At 34.2% G+C, this 17,452-nt stretch overlaps 1 protein-coding gene across 1 annotated transcript in view; it reads right to left on the bottom strand.

Moving 5' to 3' along the window:
- Positions 1-17,452, bottom strand: part of TPR (translocated promoter region, nuclear basket protein) — a 63,582-nt gene that overhangs the window by 41,432 nt on the left and 4,698 nt on the right. The window contains exons 5-21 of the mRNA XM_004013874.5: positions 15,803-15,899; positions 14,673-14,776; positions 14,161-14,325; positions 13,320-13,412; positions 12,366-12,446; positions 12,198-12,285; positions 11,308-11,448; positions 10,879-10,970; positions 10,429-10,626; positions 7,776-7,883; positions 6,570-6,796; positions 5,739-5,902; positions 5,160-5,287; positions 4,922-5,070; positions 3,752-3,914; positions 2,467-2,601; positions 1,812-1,952 (exon numbers count right to left, since the gene is read on the bottom strand). Of these exons, the coding sequence (XP_004013923.3) occupies positions 1,812-1,952; positions 2,467-2,601; positions 3,752-3,914; positions 4,922-5,070; positions 5,160-5,287; positions 5,739-5,902; positions 6,570-6,796; positions 7,776-7,883; positions 10,429-10,626; positions 10,879-10,970; positions 11,308-11,448; positions 12,198-12,285; positions 12,366-12,446; positions 13,320-13,412; positions 14,161-14,325; positions 14,673-14,776; positions 15,803-15,899 (2,274 nt within the window). The remainder of the gene's footprint in view (positions 1-1,811; positions 1,953-2,466; positions 2,602-3,751; positions 3,915-4,921; positions 5,071-5,159; positions 5,288-5,738; positions 5,903-6,569; positions 6,797-7,775; positions 7,884-10,428; positions 10,627-10,878; positions 10,971-11,307; positions 11,449-12,197; positions 12,286-12,365; positions 12,447-13,319; positions 13,413-14,160; positions 14,326-14,672; positions 14,777-15,802; positions 15,900-17,452) is intronic.

Below are 17,452 nucleotides of genomic sequence, written 5' to 3' on the forward strand. Positions count from 1 at the left end.
ATGACCACTGAGAAAACCATAGCCTTGACTAGACGGACCTTTGTTGGCAAAGTAAAGTCTCTGCTTTTTAATATGCTGTCTAGGTTGGTCATAGCTTTTCTTCCAAGAAGCAAGCATCTTTCAATTTCATGGCTGCAGCACCATCTGCAGTGATTTTGGAGCTCCCCAAAATGAAGTCTCTATTTCCATGGTTCCCCCATCTATTAGCCATGAAATGATGGGACTAGATGCCATGATCTTAGTATTCTGAATGTTGAGCTTTAAGCCAACTTTTCCACTCTCCTCTTTCATTTTCATCAAGAGGCTGTTTATTTCTTCACTTTCTGCTATAAGGGTGGTGTCATCTGCATATCTGAGGTTATTGATGTTTCTCCCAGCAATCTTGATTCCAGCTTGTCCTTCATCCAGCCCAGCATTTTGCATGATGTATACTGCATATAAGAGAAACAAGCAGGGTGACAAGACACAGACTTGACGTACTCCTTTCCCAATTCAGAACCAGTCTGCCATTCCATGTCCAGTTCTAACTGTTGCTTCTTGACAGTTTGTTGTGATCCACACAGTCAAAGGCTTTGGTGTAGTCAATAAAACAAAAGTGGATGTTTTCCTGGAACTCTGCTTTTTCTATGATCCAACAAACGTTGGCAATTTGATCTCTAGTTCCTCTGCCTTTTCTAAATCCAGCTTGAACATCTGGAAGTTCACGGTTCCTGCTTGAAACCTGGCTTGGAGAATTCTAACCATTGCTTTGCTAGCATGTGAGATGAATGCAACTGTGTGGTAGTTTGGACTTTCTTTGGCATTGCCTTTCTTTGGGATTGGATGAAAACTGACCTTTTCCAGTCCTGTGGACCACTGCTGAGTTTTTCAAATTTGCTGGCATATTGAGTGCAGCACTTTCACAGCATCATCTTTTAGGATTTGAAATAGCTCAACTGGAATTCCATCACATCCACTAGCTTTGTTCATAGTAATGTTTCCTAAGGCCCACCAAACTTCCTCTAGGTGGGTGATCACACCATTGTGGTTATCTCGGTCATGAAGATCTTTTTTGTATAGTTCTGGGTATTCTTTGCCACCTCTTCTTAATACCTTCTGCTTCTGTTAGGTCCATACCATTTCTGTTCTTTATTGTGCCCATCTTTGCATGAAATGTTCCCTTAGTATTTCTAATTTTCTTGAAGAGATCTCTAGTCTTTCCTATTTTATTGTTTTCCTCTATTTCTTTGCACTGATCCCTGAGGAAGGCTTTCTTATCTTTCTTTGCTATTCTTTGGAACTCTGCTTTCAAATGAGTATATCTTTCCCTTTCTCCTTTGCCTTTCACTTCTCTTCTTTTCTCAGTTATTCATAAGGCCTCCTCAGACAACCATTTTGCCATTTTGCATTTCTTTTTCTTGGGGACGGTCTTATCACTGCCTCTTGTACAATGTCATGAACCTCTGTCATAATTCTTCAGGCACTCTATCATATCTAATCCCTTAAATCTATTTGTCCCTATTTTTTACAACTTATTAGGCATGCTTTGAGTCTGCCTAATATATTCTAAAACATAGACTCAAGAGAAGCACTATTTTCAGTTAACTTAACTTCAGTCCAGAAGAAAACTCAAGATTTAAAGAAAAATATCCGGCACCCCTCAGGATAAAACTCATAATGTTATGGCACCCAGTGAAAAATTACTAGGCATACAAAAAGGCAGGCAAAACTTAAAGAGTCTGTAAGAGATCTCTTCAAGACTGTGCTTCAACATGAGCTTGATTTTTAAACAGAAATATTCTATAGAAATTCAGAACACTGATAAGACTCACATCCAGATTTCTAGTAAGTGTATGCCTCTGTTCCACCTCATTCTCCAACTTCTTCTTTAGATGGGATATTTCATGTTCCAGTTTTTCTATCTGGCTACTAAGCCTTTGTTTGGTTTCTGTTTCAGATCGCTCTAATATTCCCTAAGGATAGAAAAAAAAAATTTTGTTATACTTAAAAAGAGTAAGAACAAATGAACAACAACAACAAAAACTCAAAGGCAACTGGAAATTCCAGGAATAGAACTCATTTCTGCATGAAGATCGAAAACATTTACCAAGAAGATATTTTGACATTTTCCATAGTAAAACATCTATTTAATAGGGAAAATAAGAACCATATTACCACAGCCAGATTTCTTCATGTTTTGAAGAACATAAACCAAAGATTTAATCTTGAAAACAATTCAACTGTATAGGACTCTGTAAACATAGACCTGAGGATCAAAACTGCCAATTGCCTGGCTTCAGTCAGTTCTCCTTCAATGTTTTACTTGAAATACTGATGTCTTAAATAAACTTCAAAATTCAATGATCACCATAACACATGACAAAAATGACATAAACGTTCTTATTAAGAAAACTGAGATACAATGTTAAAATTATTCAAATTAAACTTAAAAATTTTTTTCTACTTATCCCTTTTTTATTTGGTTACCTGAATTGTTTGCAGATTAGTAAGCAGTAAGTTTTGCCCTCTTTGTTCGGCCAACAAAGATTCTCTTTGCTGAGAAAGACGGACTTCTGACAATTTAAGCATTTCCTTTTCCTTTTTCAGATTTTCTGCTCTTACCTTGAGTGAAGTACAAATTTTAAAAAAAGTGTTGAAAAACAATGTGTCAAATGTAATAACACAGTTATAAGTTTCATGTATTGAATTATGAAACAAATATTACTGGAAATACCAATAAATTCAAAGGAAAAATTCTTACAATTACCACAAATACATATATTATCTTTGGTCCAGCAAATCAAGACTTAAAAAAAAAAAAACCCAACAAAAATCTAAAATGCCACAGTATAAGATGCAAAATTATAAAACTATGCAATAGTCACACCTGCATACTATTCAACTATGCAAGTTTTAGAAACTAAACTTGGCTTCTAAGTATCTGTTTGAGTGCTGACTTATCTATTTGAACTTTTTTCCCCCATGAGGAGTATCTTCTGAGTTTCAGAGGATAGATATACAAGGGCTTGCTGAAAATCAATATCCTCAAAGTATACATATTTACAGGATGAGTCAAAAACTATCAATTATAAAACTTACTCCACCAGTTTGAAACAGTGCTGCTGTCTATTCTCCACAAAGGAGTGAGGACAAGACAGAAATAACAGAGCCAACAGAATTAGAAAAGCTAAGTTTTAAGTCCCAACCAACCTGTATCTCATGATGGCCCGCAAAAGGGCAAATTACTTAGCTTCTGAGTCCTTTTCAATACGTAAAATGAGGGGATAACTATACCAAGATCATAGATAAAGATTAAAAAGTTATGAGAAATAAGTTTATAAAAAGCAAAACACTCTTATGAGAATCTATCATCAAAGACTTTAGAATTTAAGTTGAAAGTACTGTGAATTTCTGATCGACACTTACATTTATGTTGCAATTCAGGAACAGAGTTCAATGCTAATGAAAATTGTATACTGTTTTTTACTAGAAATGAGCAAGAATGGATAAAATATTCATCCATAGCCTTTGTTGTAACCAAAGAAATCTTAGCCCAGAAAAACCAACCTCTTTCCCTTTCCTCTTTTACTAGAAACAATCACCCAACTGCTCTGATGGACAGGTGGATGCCAGGAAACTATTTGATAAGGATGTATAATCCACAGACCTCAAAAATCTACATTATACCAACCAGTAAAATCAAAGTAATAATTAAAAAACAAGTGTCAAATGCAATTTATAACATAAGACAGATAATAGACATTGGCCTCACTTCTGCAACAGCTAGCTTTTCATTAGCGCCTCTCAAATCTTGCGTCATTGTGTTGATGATCTGTTCTTGCTTCTGAGTCGTTGCAGTGAGTTTCTGATTTCTTTCATGTAGGGATGTTATTTCTCGACGGTATCCTTCAACATTATCTTGTAGCATTTCATAACTGATATGAAAGAAAAATAATTCTGTAAGCAAATGAAATACTATATCCTAGCTCAATTTCTTGAGTTTCACAAGAGCTTAATTTTATATGATTGATAATATGAAAAATATGATTTGTGTAATAATGTAAAAATCTTCATTCTTTTTTCTAAACAAGTTTAGCAGTTAAATTCAAATTCTAAATAAGCACTGTATTTCATGCTGAATTAACTTTTTAATCTTACGTACAAGCATTTTAATCGTATTCAAAATGTCAATATAATGTTCATACAGGAAGACACCCATCACAATGCAGTATGCAATTTAAGGTATTTATGCATGGTTAGTGACGGATTTTTGCCAATCCTTTTTTTCCCATCTATAATTCTTCACCTTATTGCCTTATGTGCTTATGTCTTATGTGCTTAAAAGCTTAAAAGTGGCTGGCTAGAGATATCAGCATAGGGGAAAATGGTGCTTTTACTAGGATATCAAATTGTTGGAAAATACAGACTGCTGGTCATACTTGCAAACAGTCTGATCATGCAGTATACAGAGAAGTAACTTTTTCCTAACTTGATAAACTAACAACTATTCAATGGCTCTGTTAACTATGGAATGAAATTTACTGTTATTCCTCTGCAAGTAACCAAAAAAGTCAATTTTCCCAAAATTAACTCTAGCACTTGCTTCTCTTCTACCTAGATTACAAAAGGCTGAATGAATTTCTCTTACTTCTCTTATCCTCCTTAATTAAAATAATTAAGTCCTATGGAAACAGTATGTCCTTTAATCTCAGGAAGGAAAAATAGAAACATTCCTTATATGAACTTACCTGGACCCCTTAATAACATTCACAGGAATGTTATTAATGTTATTAATCAAAAGTGAAAAATGAACCCCTGTAACTTCTCAACCTGGATCAGAACCCACCAGAGAAAGTAATACCGCCACAAACTAACCCTTGAATTTGATTCCACTGAATATCAACTATTATGTTTAAGCGTAACTTTGGAAAAGAAAATTTACCGTTTAGAAGCAAAATCTAGCTGGGTAGAGATTTTGGTATTTTGTGATCGCAAATCTGTGACTTGCTCCTGAAGTTTCTCAAGCTGCTCATTCTGCATTTTTTCATTATCTGCCTTTTCTTTTTTGTAGTTCTCAAAAATTTCCTGCAGCTAAATATTAGAGAAATTATTAGATGAAATTATTACATGTTCTCAAAAATGTGACTCAAGATAAAGATGTCAAGTTAGGGGTATTTTACCTGTTTAAGTGCAGCCTTAGCTTCTATAGCCTCTGCTGGCTCAATTACTGGAGCAGGAGTGGAAGCAGTCTGTGATGTACTTGAACGTTTTGGAGTTGACACAAGAGAAATATCATCTAAGCTTGAAGCTTCAGAAATGTAAAAAGAATGATGTAATGCCTCTTCACAAAATACATCATGATCAGAAGTCAACAGGCTGACTTATTTAAACCACAAGATTATAGAAATTATGAAACAAAGAACCTACTAAATAACTTACTACAATTATTTATGACTTCTAGTTAAATAAAGGTAATTTTTGCAGGCTAAACGTTAAAACGTAACAAAAATAAGTAATATAATTCACTGACTCTCAGACGTGTACTTTGCAACAATGATCAGCATTTTTCTTACCTAAAATAATGGTGTATTTTAGAACTGATGATGTATTACAATCACTCATATATGGTAGCCATACTTGAAGTTATCATTATTAGAGCAGACATTGCTCATGTAGCAAAATCCATTCCCTAATATACATTTCAGAAATATTTCCCAGAAATACTTGAAACTTTTAAGATAACATATAAAAACTCCTACCTTGTAAAGGAATGGCAACTCCCGTTGTCTGTGACAACAGAATTCGGTACATATCACGCTGACGAACTATAGAATCAACAAGCTGCATCTGATGTTGCCGTGATTCACGGAGTTGTTCCAATTCAGCGAGGGCATTCTCAAGTTTGACCTGAAGCTCAGAAATTCTGCAAGAAAATAAATCAAGTCTATTTAACAGGACTGAGATTGAGAGGCAGTTATAATTTCTACTACAAATTGACTAAGCATTTTATTGCCTGTCATTAAGCATAGTATTTTCATCTCTCTTATCCTTTCCTTCTTTTGTTGCTATTTTAAGAATAGCTTTTAAAATCCCCACATAGGACTCAGGTACTCAACAAGGTCATCTGAAAAATTTGTTTGCAAAAATCAAACCAATTCCACTGAGTCCAAATTCCATTCTTCTTGCTTTCATAGCCATTTCTCCTTCTCTAGCACCAAAATGATTATTTCAAAAGATTCTTTCCTTTGAGTTATTCTTAAGCATCTTCTTCATGAAGCCAGGTCTGTTCCCCCAAATCTAGGCTGGGTCTCACACTTCTATGCTCTCACAGAAAGGCTTTTCTCTATTACTGCACAAATCACACTGAACTAAAATAATCTATTTATTGATCTTATTATCTATCTCACTTACTAACCATCTCATCCAAAAACTGGGGTCCTTCAGAGTAGAATTTTTCAGCAATATGGTTGCTTGATTTTATTTTTTTTTCTCCTAAATCACTATATTCCCAACATCCAGTACTATTTAAGGCACATAAAAAGTTTTCAATAAATGTTTGCTGAATAAACCAAAGTAAGTCTATTGCTTACTTGGATGAAGTTGTTTCTTGTTCTTCTCTTTCTCTGGTTTCCCCAAGTTCCCGAAGGGCCACTAAGAGACGTTGATTTTGCTGTTGAAGCTCTTCAATGTTTCTGTAAGATACTAGATGCTGTGATATTACTTCAGATGAACTACTTATATCAGCAGAGCTTACTTCCTCATCACGGATTACATGGTTACCCCTCGCTTCTTCAAGTTCCATCAGAAGCACTCTAATCTAAAAAAAATTTTTAATATATTATCAAATAGTATTGGTTTTGACTTTGGAAATGTTTAGAAGTGAAAATTCTCAAATGACAAGGTTACTTTATCAATACTTCCGATGGAGTATTAAATTATCTTGAAAAAATGAATTTTTAAGATTATTTTACATATTAAGAATGAAATAAAGAAAACCTTAATCAGAAAAATTATTTCTCATTTCTATGAAAAGTATGTAATGAATACTGTTATTTTTTAAAAAGAAGTCAAATTATAATTCCAGAGGCATGGTTCCATTTTTGTAAAACAATGACCATATAAAACACTCAGAAATATATACCCATTGTGTCTGTACGCTTGCATTTGTATGCTTAGATATGTATTACATAGTTGGGCAGAAGAGGAGTATGGGAAATAGATGCTAACTTCATTTATGCAAAATTTTTATCTATGTCTGTGTTTGCATATTTGTTGTTGTTCAGTCATTCTACATACAAAAATTAAGGTAAAATATATGAACAAAACAGATCTACATCTCCAAACTTAATCCGTTAAAAAAAAAAAAGTGTTAGGGGAATGCACTTACAGATGCATATACAAAATAAGTGATTTTATTTCAGTAAAAACAAAGAATGCTTACGTATGTTCACATATGCTCACATGTATCTGTACATAAAAGAAGATGTGAAAGAATACACACCAGTCTGCTAACTCTGGGACTTGAACTGTGGGAAGATAACTCTTTTATCTTTGAATTATTTCATTAATTACAACCAGTTATCTTCAAACTGAAAATTTATCAAATGCTTAAAGAAAAGAAAAAAGGGAGGGGCTAAGAGTAAACAATGACTAGACTGCAATTCATTTAGAGCAGTTTTCTCAGTTGATGAGAATTTCGTATGTACTAGTTCTATCTTACATACTTGGAAACAAACATTACTAGGCAGGCAGTTCAGGAAAACAAAATAAAATAGGAAAAGAAACAAAAAACTAACCTGTTGTGAAAGATCTTTTATTTGCACTTCCATTCTTTGATTGTCTCTTTCAAGCACAGATGAATGTTTATTGGCTTTATCTGTGTCCTCCTGCAATCGCTGAATCTCCTTTAAAAATGAAGTCAAGTGAAAATTCTGTATTTTCTTCTAAGATGCATACAAACAGCAGTTACACAAATAACAAAAGTATACAGTGCTCAAATATCACAGTAATCAACTTATAATTTTAAAATATTCTATATAATATAGTCTCTAAAGAGAAATTTCTTAAAAATATGAATACATTTCTTAATATTTCAAATAAGCTCAACATTATACTGTTCATCACTGTATGCTAATGAAGGGGGATCCCCCCAAGTTAATTGTGAATCAAAATGTTACAGCCACACCAAATTCATAGTATATTATCAAATGATGTTGGAGATCAAACAAACACTCTCAAAAAACTTTGTTATTAAGACAAAAACAAAGGACTGCATTAGTGATAATCATTATTATACCATCTAGAAATATTAAAAGCAAAAAATGTTGGGTAAGACTTGGATTTATTAAAAAAATGCACCGGGAACTAATTTTAAAGAATCAGCAACCAATGTCATAAGGCTGTTAAAAAAAAGAAAAATGGTAACATATTGAAGTAATGTTTTATATCACAGTATCATTAGGGATTTAGGGGCATAGTTTTAAGGAGCTTGATGTAAGCACAAAGTATCTTTGAAATCTTATGTTTTATCTCCAATCCATATAAATTTTGCTTTTTAATGCACTGTTCTCACATAACATGTATTATTTCACAAAGTATGTATTGTTATAGATAGTATACAAGTGAAAGATGGCTTATATTTATCCTGGTGTTTCAAGTGTCTCTGAGCACAATGCCATCAACGTACAAGAATAAACCAATTTCAGATGGAATTAAGTATAAGACAAGATGGAGCAGGCAAATATTCATGAAAAATGGTAATAACACAAACCTACTGATTTCAAAATGGGATCAATTAAGGTGCCAAGGAAGAAAGTAACTTAGTTATAAAATTCAAGAAATCTGAGAAATGAGCACCACAGAATCTAAACTGGACATGATATATGTTATGGACAGAAGATTTGGCTACAAAAAAAGATACTGAAATTATTTTTAAAGCTTTTGGAAGTTATGAGAAAAGTCTGTATTTATTACTGTGTCTGCACATTAGTGATGAATAGGTTTTCCCACGGTGAACAGCCGCTTTTACCCAATTCTTAAGCCCTCCACTTTACCACCTCCTCAGACAATAAGCTTCAGGTAAAATGCTCACTTTCAACAGTGAGAAAGTCAAGGAGATCCAAAGGACCTCTTTTTAAACCACACCAGATGGGCAGGGGTGTGTATTAAAGCCCCATATTCTCTCAAGGCAAGAATGCTAGACATGATTTGATTTAGGAAAAAGAGACCGTTAGACACAATACACCCTGATTTAAACTGACATCTAAATTGTAATAACAACAGTAATAAAAGTTTAAGTCAAATTAAGGACACATTTGGGCTTCCCTGGTAGCTCAGATGGTAAAGAATCTGCCTGCAATGCAGAAGACTTGGGTTTGATCCTTGGGTCAGGAAGACCCTCTGGAGAAGGTAATGACTACCCACGCCAGTATTCTTGCCTAGAGAATTCCACAAACAGAGAAGCCTGGTGGGCTACCGTCCATGGGGTCATAAAGAGTTGGACAGTTTGAATGACTCATACACACACACACACACACACACACACAACACAGAGATGCATTTATACTATTTAGCACATAAATTAACTGATTTCCTTCAATAAAATTTGTTTAGTAACTCTCAAAGATTTCTCAGTAATATTAACAGCTGTATCTTAATAAAAAACAACACTGTGCATGTGTGCATGCTAAGTTGCTTCAGTGGTGTCCAACTCTTTGCAACTCTATGGACTTGTAGCCCACTAGGCTCCTCTGTCCATGGGATTCTCCACGCAAGAATATTGGAGTGGGTTGCCATGCCCTTCTCTAGGGAATCTTCCCAACCCAGGGACTGAACCTGTGTCTCTTACGTATCCTGCATTGACAGGCAGGTTCTTTACCACTAGCACCACCTGGGAAGCAAACAAACAAATACTCTTCTTAAACCAGTATCTATTAAAAAGGAATCTAAAGAAATAAAGAATATTCTCAAACTTCCTTGGTACTTCTAATAAACAGAGGAACAGTAACAAAATAATATATGTAAAGATTTGCCAAATTGTGAAATGATATTTTTATAAAGGAGTTCTTTTCAATGAACAGTATTATCATATCCAGACAGAATATCAGAACTGCCTGACAAAAAATGATCCCTGCTAAATTTAGAAAGGTTCTATTACAAAAAGAGATTGTGTCTATTTATCATCCTCTAGAGAACCCTACAGAAAACATCCCAAATATCTTAAAAAATGCTAAGGGTTTTCAATGTTTGCTGAATAAAAATAAAACATTTTGCAATTAAGAGATGTTTAATAATGTAATGACAAAGTTTAAAATATATAATTACCCTACCACTGAAAAAGCAATTAGCTTTGGAGGTAAATCCTTTATTTCTAAGAAAGAACCATCCTACTTAGTAAATTATTTCTCCTCTGTATTTTTTCTACAGTTACAATTTAGGAATGGAACCAACCTTCATGGCTTGTTCAAGCTTAACGGATAAACTTGCCACAGCTTTCTGTGCACGCTCATACTCCTCACGCTGGCGTTTCAAAATTGGTGCTTTGGCTTCAACTTCTTTCACTATTTCATCTAGATACTTATTAATTCTTTTGTTTTCTAGTTTCTCCAAAAGCAGTTGATCCTGAGTTTCCACATAAGCATTATACAGCTGAAAGAAAGATATCATTTCAAATTCAAGCATAATATAGCCTGTATAGCTTCTTTACAAACATTCATCCAGCAATTACACAAGATGGCAATGTTTACTATATGCTGCATAGAACCAGGAACCAGGGAAGCCTTCCCTAAAACGATCCATTAATCATTAAACAACAAGAATAAATTTTGGGGGGAGTAGGTGTCAGAGAGGTCTGAACACTTTTTGCTGATGGAAAACAACAAGATTTGAGATCCTTCTTACCTCAGTTAACTTCATGCCAGGTTTCACTATCTTGGCTACAGCTGCTGCAGTAGGAGACATGGCTGCAAGCTCTTCTTCAGATAAGATGGCCCCTGTGCCAACACACAGAAATCTAGTACGCTTTTGGAAAATTTCAAACTAAAGCCACTAATGCTTCTCACAAAACAAGCAAAAAGTGACACCTATTGTACATTATGCATACATTCATATGAAGACTTTAAAATATGACAACAAATAATCATTTAACACAATTCTAAAAACCATGCAGCATTAATAGTTAAAACTATTCTGGAAACTAACACACAATCATTTGTCATCAAATGGTACTTACACCTGAGAATGAGAAACACTATTAGTGAAGTTAAGTGAGGACTACGTAGGAAAGTTCCAATATTTCCAGCCTTTAATAAGCTGTCTATGAACCCGTACCTTTACGTTTTGTGGCAGAAAGCAGGTCATTTGCATTCTCTAATTCCTTCTCTAATTTCCTTATTTTCTCAAGCATTTCTTTTTCCATTCGATCTTTAGATTCTTCCACCTCTATGATATGTTCTTGAAATCCTTTACTGGCTAACAACATGATAGAGACAGAATAACCAAAAACATAATTAAAATCTTTGAGTTTATAAAATGTAATAGAATAGTCATTATTTTTCCCTTCAGCAGACAATATTAAATTCTACAGACACTGGTTGATAGTTATTACTCAATGGAAGCTCTTAATGAACTTGTAATTCCTGAGGTGTGTGGCCTAGTGAATCTACTTCTTCTTTTGTTATCTCTTTTGTAAAAGTGGGAAACTAGGGGAACTCAAACTGTAAAACAGGGGCTCTAAGTATTTCTTTGGCTTAATCTGATCTTAGATGAAGAGAACACAAGAAATAACTGGGGAAGGTCATACATAAATAACTTACATTTTAAAAAAAGCAAGTATAGAAGAAAACCAAAGACTTTAAAATACACTTTATAACTTAAAAAGTAATACTTACTTATGGATTAAGACAGTCTCCAAACTATAAACCCATATGTATTAATATTTATCAAAGTAAATGTTTCAAAAATGGAAGAAAAACTTCCTATTAGAAATCAGAACACATATATGGCTATTAGATGCAAAAAACTTAGAAAAACATTAGCTACCTGTTTTCAAATATACTATTTGCTGAAACAGAGTTTAAAATTTGATCTAAGCATCTTTCTTATATATCAAATTTTGTCCCTAATAAAGTTAATCTGACCTCTAAATCTACACAAGGGCAAAGAAAACAGTACCTTCTATCTAAAAACAAAACAATCTTCCCATGATTGTAAAGTCTTACCTTCTCCAGTTGACTTCAAAAGTCTGTGTAGCTGGTCCACTGCTCGGGTCAGTTCATTGCTCTTTGCCTCTGAATCGTCAGCAGCGCTCTAAAATTTAATCTTAAAACAGTTATCCAACATCCATTAATGCAACATTAGGGCACGAAAATGTATGGTAAAGTACTTACCTTGTAAAGGTTAGAGAGTTTTATGTGAGCATTTAATTCATTGTGGAATTTCTCTTCCATACTAGCCTGCTGTTCCTTGGCCTGAAAAACAAAAAACAAAACACTAAAAAACCAATTGTAAGAGTCTCATTTGAACTGAATTTAGAATGCTTACCAAATGCCAAGATGAAAAATTCAGTTTTGAAAGTAGAGGTAAAGATTAAAACACCACTAAAATTAAAATCAGTTGTCATGATAGGGATGAATTACCTTAAGGATAAACTGATATTTTTATCTTAAAGCAGAATAGTTAAATGTCATTAAAATTAACCATACTTATTTTTAGATAGTACTTTAGGTGTGGTATACAACTGACTCTAGTGATTTTAGCCTAACTACAACATATAAAAGTGTTCTAGATATTTTATGGTGTTAGGAACAGTGCAAAACATGCAGTCATTTTACAAATTAACAGGTTCTGGAGTGTTACAGTATTTTCATAAAAGAGACATTTTTAAACAGGTCAGGCTATGGTTTTTCCAGTGGTCATGTATGGATGTGAGAGTTGGACTGTGAAGAAGGCTGAGTGCCAAAGAACTGATGCTTTTGAACTGTGGTGTTGGAGAAGACTCTTGAGAGTCCCTTGGACTGCAAGGAGATCCAACCAGTCCATTCTGAAGGAGACCAGCCCTGGGTGTTCTTTGGAAGGAATGACGCTAAAGCTGAAACTCCAGTACTTTGGCCACCTCATGCGAAGAGATAACTCATTGGAAAAGACTCTGATGCTGGGAGGGATTGGGGGCAGGAGAAGGGGATGAGAGGATGAGGTGGCTGGATGGCATCACTGACTCAATGGATGTGAGTTTGAGTGAACTCCGGGAGTTGGTGATGGATAGGGAGGCCTGGCGTGCTACAATTCATGGGGTCGCAAAGAGTCAGACACGACTGAGCGACTGAACTGAACTGAACTGATACCTCTTTCAGTTTGGTCAACAGATCCTCTACATGCTTTTGAAGATTCTCATTTGATGCTTTCAGGCCATTCATCTGTTCTTCCATTCTAGAAACCTAGAAACAAAAATGCAGAGTTGGGTGGGGGTTGGGGGTGGTAGTGGATACTGTATTAACTGAAATTTGATACAAAGTTTCACTGCAAAGTAAAAGCAAAACAATCCCCACCTACCAAAAAAGCATTTTATAGGACCTCCCTGGTGGCCCAGTGGTTAACAATCCACCTGCCAATGCAGGGGACCCAGGTTTGATCCCTGGTGTAGAAGGACTCCACATGCCATGTGGCTGCTAAGCCACAACTACTGAGCTGACATTCTAGAGCCTGTGAGCTGCAAACAGAGAGTGGCCCCCACAAGCTGCAACTAGGGAAAGCCTGCTTGCAACAATGAAAACCCAGCATCCCCCAAAATAAATAATTATTTTTTAAAAAAGCATTTAATATAAAATATGAATGCTTAAGAAAATAAGATGAATGCTTAAAATGAAAACTAACAGCTCACACAAGAACATGTTTTGGATCTAGCTCACAGAATCTAACCACCACTTCTCAAACATGTATCTTAGGAAAGATACACTGTAAGTCAGAAGATAGTATCAAAATTTTCATCAAATATTTTAAGTTCTTTATTTAAATGCAATTGGTTAACTTTTGAGGCCAACTGTTTATGTGTTGTATCTTCCACATTTGAATCCCTAATCTTACAAAATATTTAATTTGGTATTCCACTAAATAAATTTTTATAAGTTGGCACACAAACATAAGTTGTAACCAACAACTTACATTTTGGTAAGTTTAATAACTTACCTCCTCTTTTTTGTTTTCAAGATTACATTTAAGCTCTAGAATTTCATTTCCTTTTTCTCTGCCGAGAGCCAGCAGTTCATCAGTTTTGGTTTTCAACTCTGTATTGAGCCAAGTATTCTGATTGTGTAACAACTCCTTTTCTTGCTCGAGGCGCTTTTCTCGATACTAAGGAAATCCGAGAAAAAAAGGTTTATGGTGAAAGATTAGTCTATGGTTATTCAAAAGTTTTTGTGTGTAGCTAAGGGACAAAAACAGAATTTTATTTTACAATAGAAATAAGTATTTGCATGTATTCTTAACAGAAAACAGAACCAGATAAACACTATATGAAATTTAAATATCCCATAAGCAAAACAGTTCAATCAAAACTGTCTTAAAACTTAATCCCCTGATATTAAAAAAATATAGCTTTTACTTATTTTATAGATAATCTGCCTATACTTAAAATACAATTTAGGTGCATATAAAGCAAACATTGTATTTTGTACATTAGAAATTAACTTGTTTCTCACCTTAACAGAAACATCAGAAGCTTGAAGTTCATCCAGTTTTAACTGAAGCTCACCCTTTGTTGCATTGCTTTCCTTAAATTTTTCATTTAGACGTTTAAAATCCTCTAGAAAGGTCAGAAGAGAAAGGGAAAATGATTAATTAATGCTCAGAGGAACCAAATATCAAAGATGCATCTCTAGGAACATAAACATCTAAATAAGTAGTTCTCAATTCTACTAACTTGCTTTTGCCATGCTTAATCACAAATTTAATTTTAAATGAAACCAAATTCATGCATCCAACCAAATATGCAAATTATACTGGTTATTTTAAATGCAATATGTAAAGTTAAATATACAATATTAACATTAATTTCCTCATATTAACCAAAAGTTTATTAAAAATTCACAAATTAGCCATTTCTTCAGTTAAAAAGCAAGTATAGATATCAAAAATTTATACTCAAAACCAGCCAGGATATATGTGTAATTTCTCTTATATTCCTTACATGCAGGTTTTTATGAGAAAACTTAATTTTACCTACCCACTAGTTGATCAAAAGTAAATTTTTTTCTGAGACTAGTTACCAAATTGACTATTATTGTATAGTAAAATAAATATTTATTCTTTCTTTGGCAGAAATAACATTTCTCAAAACTCTTAGAAAAAGGACCCAAAGGGAACTGGATACCATTAAACTGCTTAAGAGTCACATTTAATTAAATACAGCAACTCTATTATATATTATATTCTATATTCTTGCTTCCTAATTCCTTCAGTCTGCCCTTTCATATATGGGCTCTCCTTTTAGGTCCCTAAATCGAATGCTTGTGGACAGCTTTATCAGTAAGGATGCCTGTACAAAATGAAGGCATTCAGCCTCTTCAACCGAACACCTAAACAAGTTCCCAACTTCGATACTATAAACCACATTGTGGTACATAAACCTTGGTCCAAATTCTTTGAGATGTTTTTCATTTGTATACTTGTCTGTAGCATTCTTTAAGTACTTAGAATGATCTGATACATTACACTGAAATCTACTCTGAGCTATGACAAACACCAGCCAATAGAAATGGACTGGGCATTTAATCTTAGCTCTATTAAAAGAGAAAGAGTGAAGTTAGAAGTTAAAGGTACTTCTTCATACCTGTTAAATATTCAAGTTCTTGAGACAGTCTCTCATTGGTTCTAATTAAGTCTCTTTTCTCAGCTTCCAATTCTTCCTTCGTCCTTGTAAACTGGCTCTGTCACATAAAGGAATAAGCATAATATATTTAAATAAGGAAATCAAGTTGATCAATTATAAAGAAATGAACATGGAATAGGCATTTTAATTATCATTAGCTGTGGTTTAAGTTCTTCTGTTCATATTCTAGATTTTTTAAATTACTTTTCCTAGATTCACAAAAATAATTTCCAACCTGGATGGGAGAGGAGCTTGGGGAAGAATGGATACATGTGTATGTATGGCTGGATTCCTATGCTATTTACCTGAAAATATCACAATGTTGTTTGTTAACCGGCTATATTCCAAAACAAAATAAAAAGTTAAAAAACAAAACTTCCCATGTCAGTTTCTAATCACTTGGAAGTGTCATATAGTTATATAATTACTTCAACAAGCCTTTATAGGAAACTTGATTTACTTCTAATTTTTCTGTCATAAAACCGACGACTATCACTATATTCTGGTTCAAATTATTTCTCAAGAAATAGGCCCAGAAATGGAATTACTTAAAATCCTTAATATATTTTGACAAATTACTTGGTACCAAGACAATGGCAGTTTATAGGCATTTAAGTCATAACTGCCTATCTCAAGCCACTGAAGATTATGCTTAAAAAATGAACAGAGAAAAAAAGAAAAACCAATGTTAACATGGGGAGGTGAAAAATAATTATATCCTGTTACATTATCTGCATTTTCCTGATTATGAGTGAAGCAGAATAACATATCATATTGTTACTGGCTATTTGTACAGCTTCCTATGTTTTTAAAAACTCCCTTGCCCATTTTCCACCTTGAATGGTTTTCTTACAATTTGAAAGTAGTCATGTATTAAAGATACATATATATATATATATATATATATAGTCATATTTTTAATGAGAAAATACTTTCTGGTGATTCTATTTGTTGTTTCTATGTAGAAAATTTTACATTTCTATTGAATCAAGTCTATCACTCTTTCCCACTATAAATACTTTCTGTATGTATTTCTTAACCTCAAATCAAAAGCAAATTTTTTAAAAAGCAATGGCAAGTGTCTGAGGGTCTATCTGGTCAAAGAATCACTAGGTATGATCACTTTATTAAACAAACTGGCCTGCAATCCTTGTGATCACCACCAATCTGTTATTCTTAATCACTAAAGAAATGATTATCAGTGTAGATTCACCCATATCCCCAATTGCACTGAAATACTTGAAATAATGCCTGGGCAACAGTAAGCGTTAAATAGGTAATTTCTAAAAGAATGGTAGGTAAGTAGGTGAGTGGGTGGATGGATATAGATGGATCTATGAACGCCTGGGCTTCCCTGGTGGCTCAGATGGTAAAGAATCTGCCTGCAATGTGGGAGACTTGGGTTTGATCCCTGGGTTGGGAAGATCCCCTGGGGGAGGGCATGGCAACTCACTCCAGTATTCTTGCCTGGAGAATCCCATGGATAGAGGAGCCTGGTAGGTTACAGTCCATGTGGTCACAAAGAGTAGGAGGCAACGGAGCGACTAGGCACATACAGCCTGAATGTCTACCCTACTTACAAATGGCATTTTAGTTACAATGCAAAAAACA

Source organism: Ovis aries, chromosome 12, assembly GCF_016772045.2.
Source record: "Ovis aries strain OAR_USU_Benz2616 breed Rambouillet chromosome 12, ARS-UI_Ramb_v3.0, whole genome shotgun sequence".
NCBI classification, from domain to species: domain Eukaryota; kingdom Metazoa; phylum Chordata; class Mammalia; order Artiodactyla; family Bovidae; genus Ovis; species Ovis aries.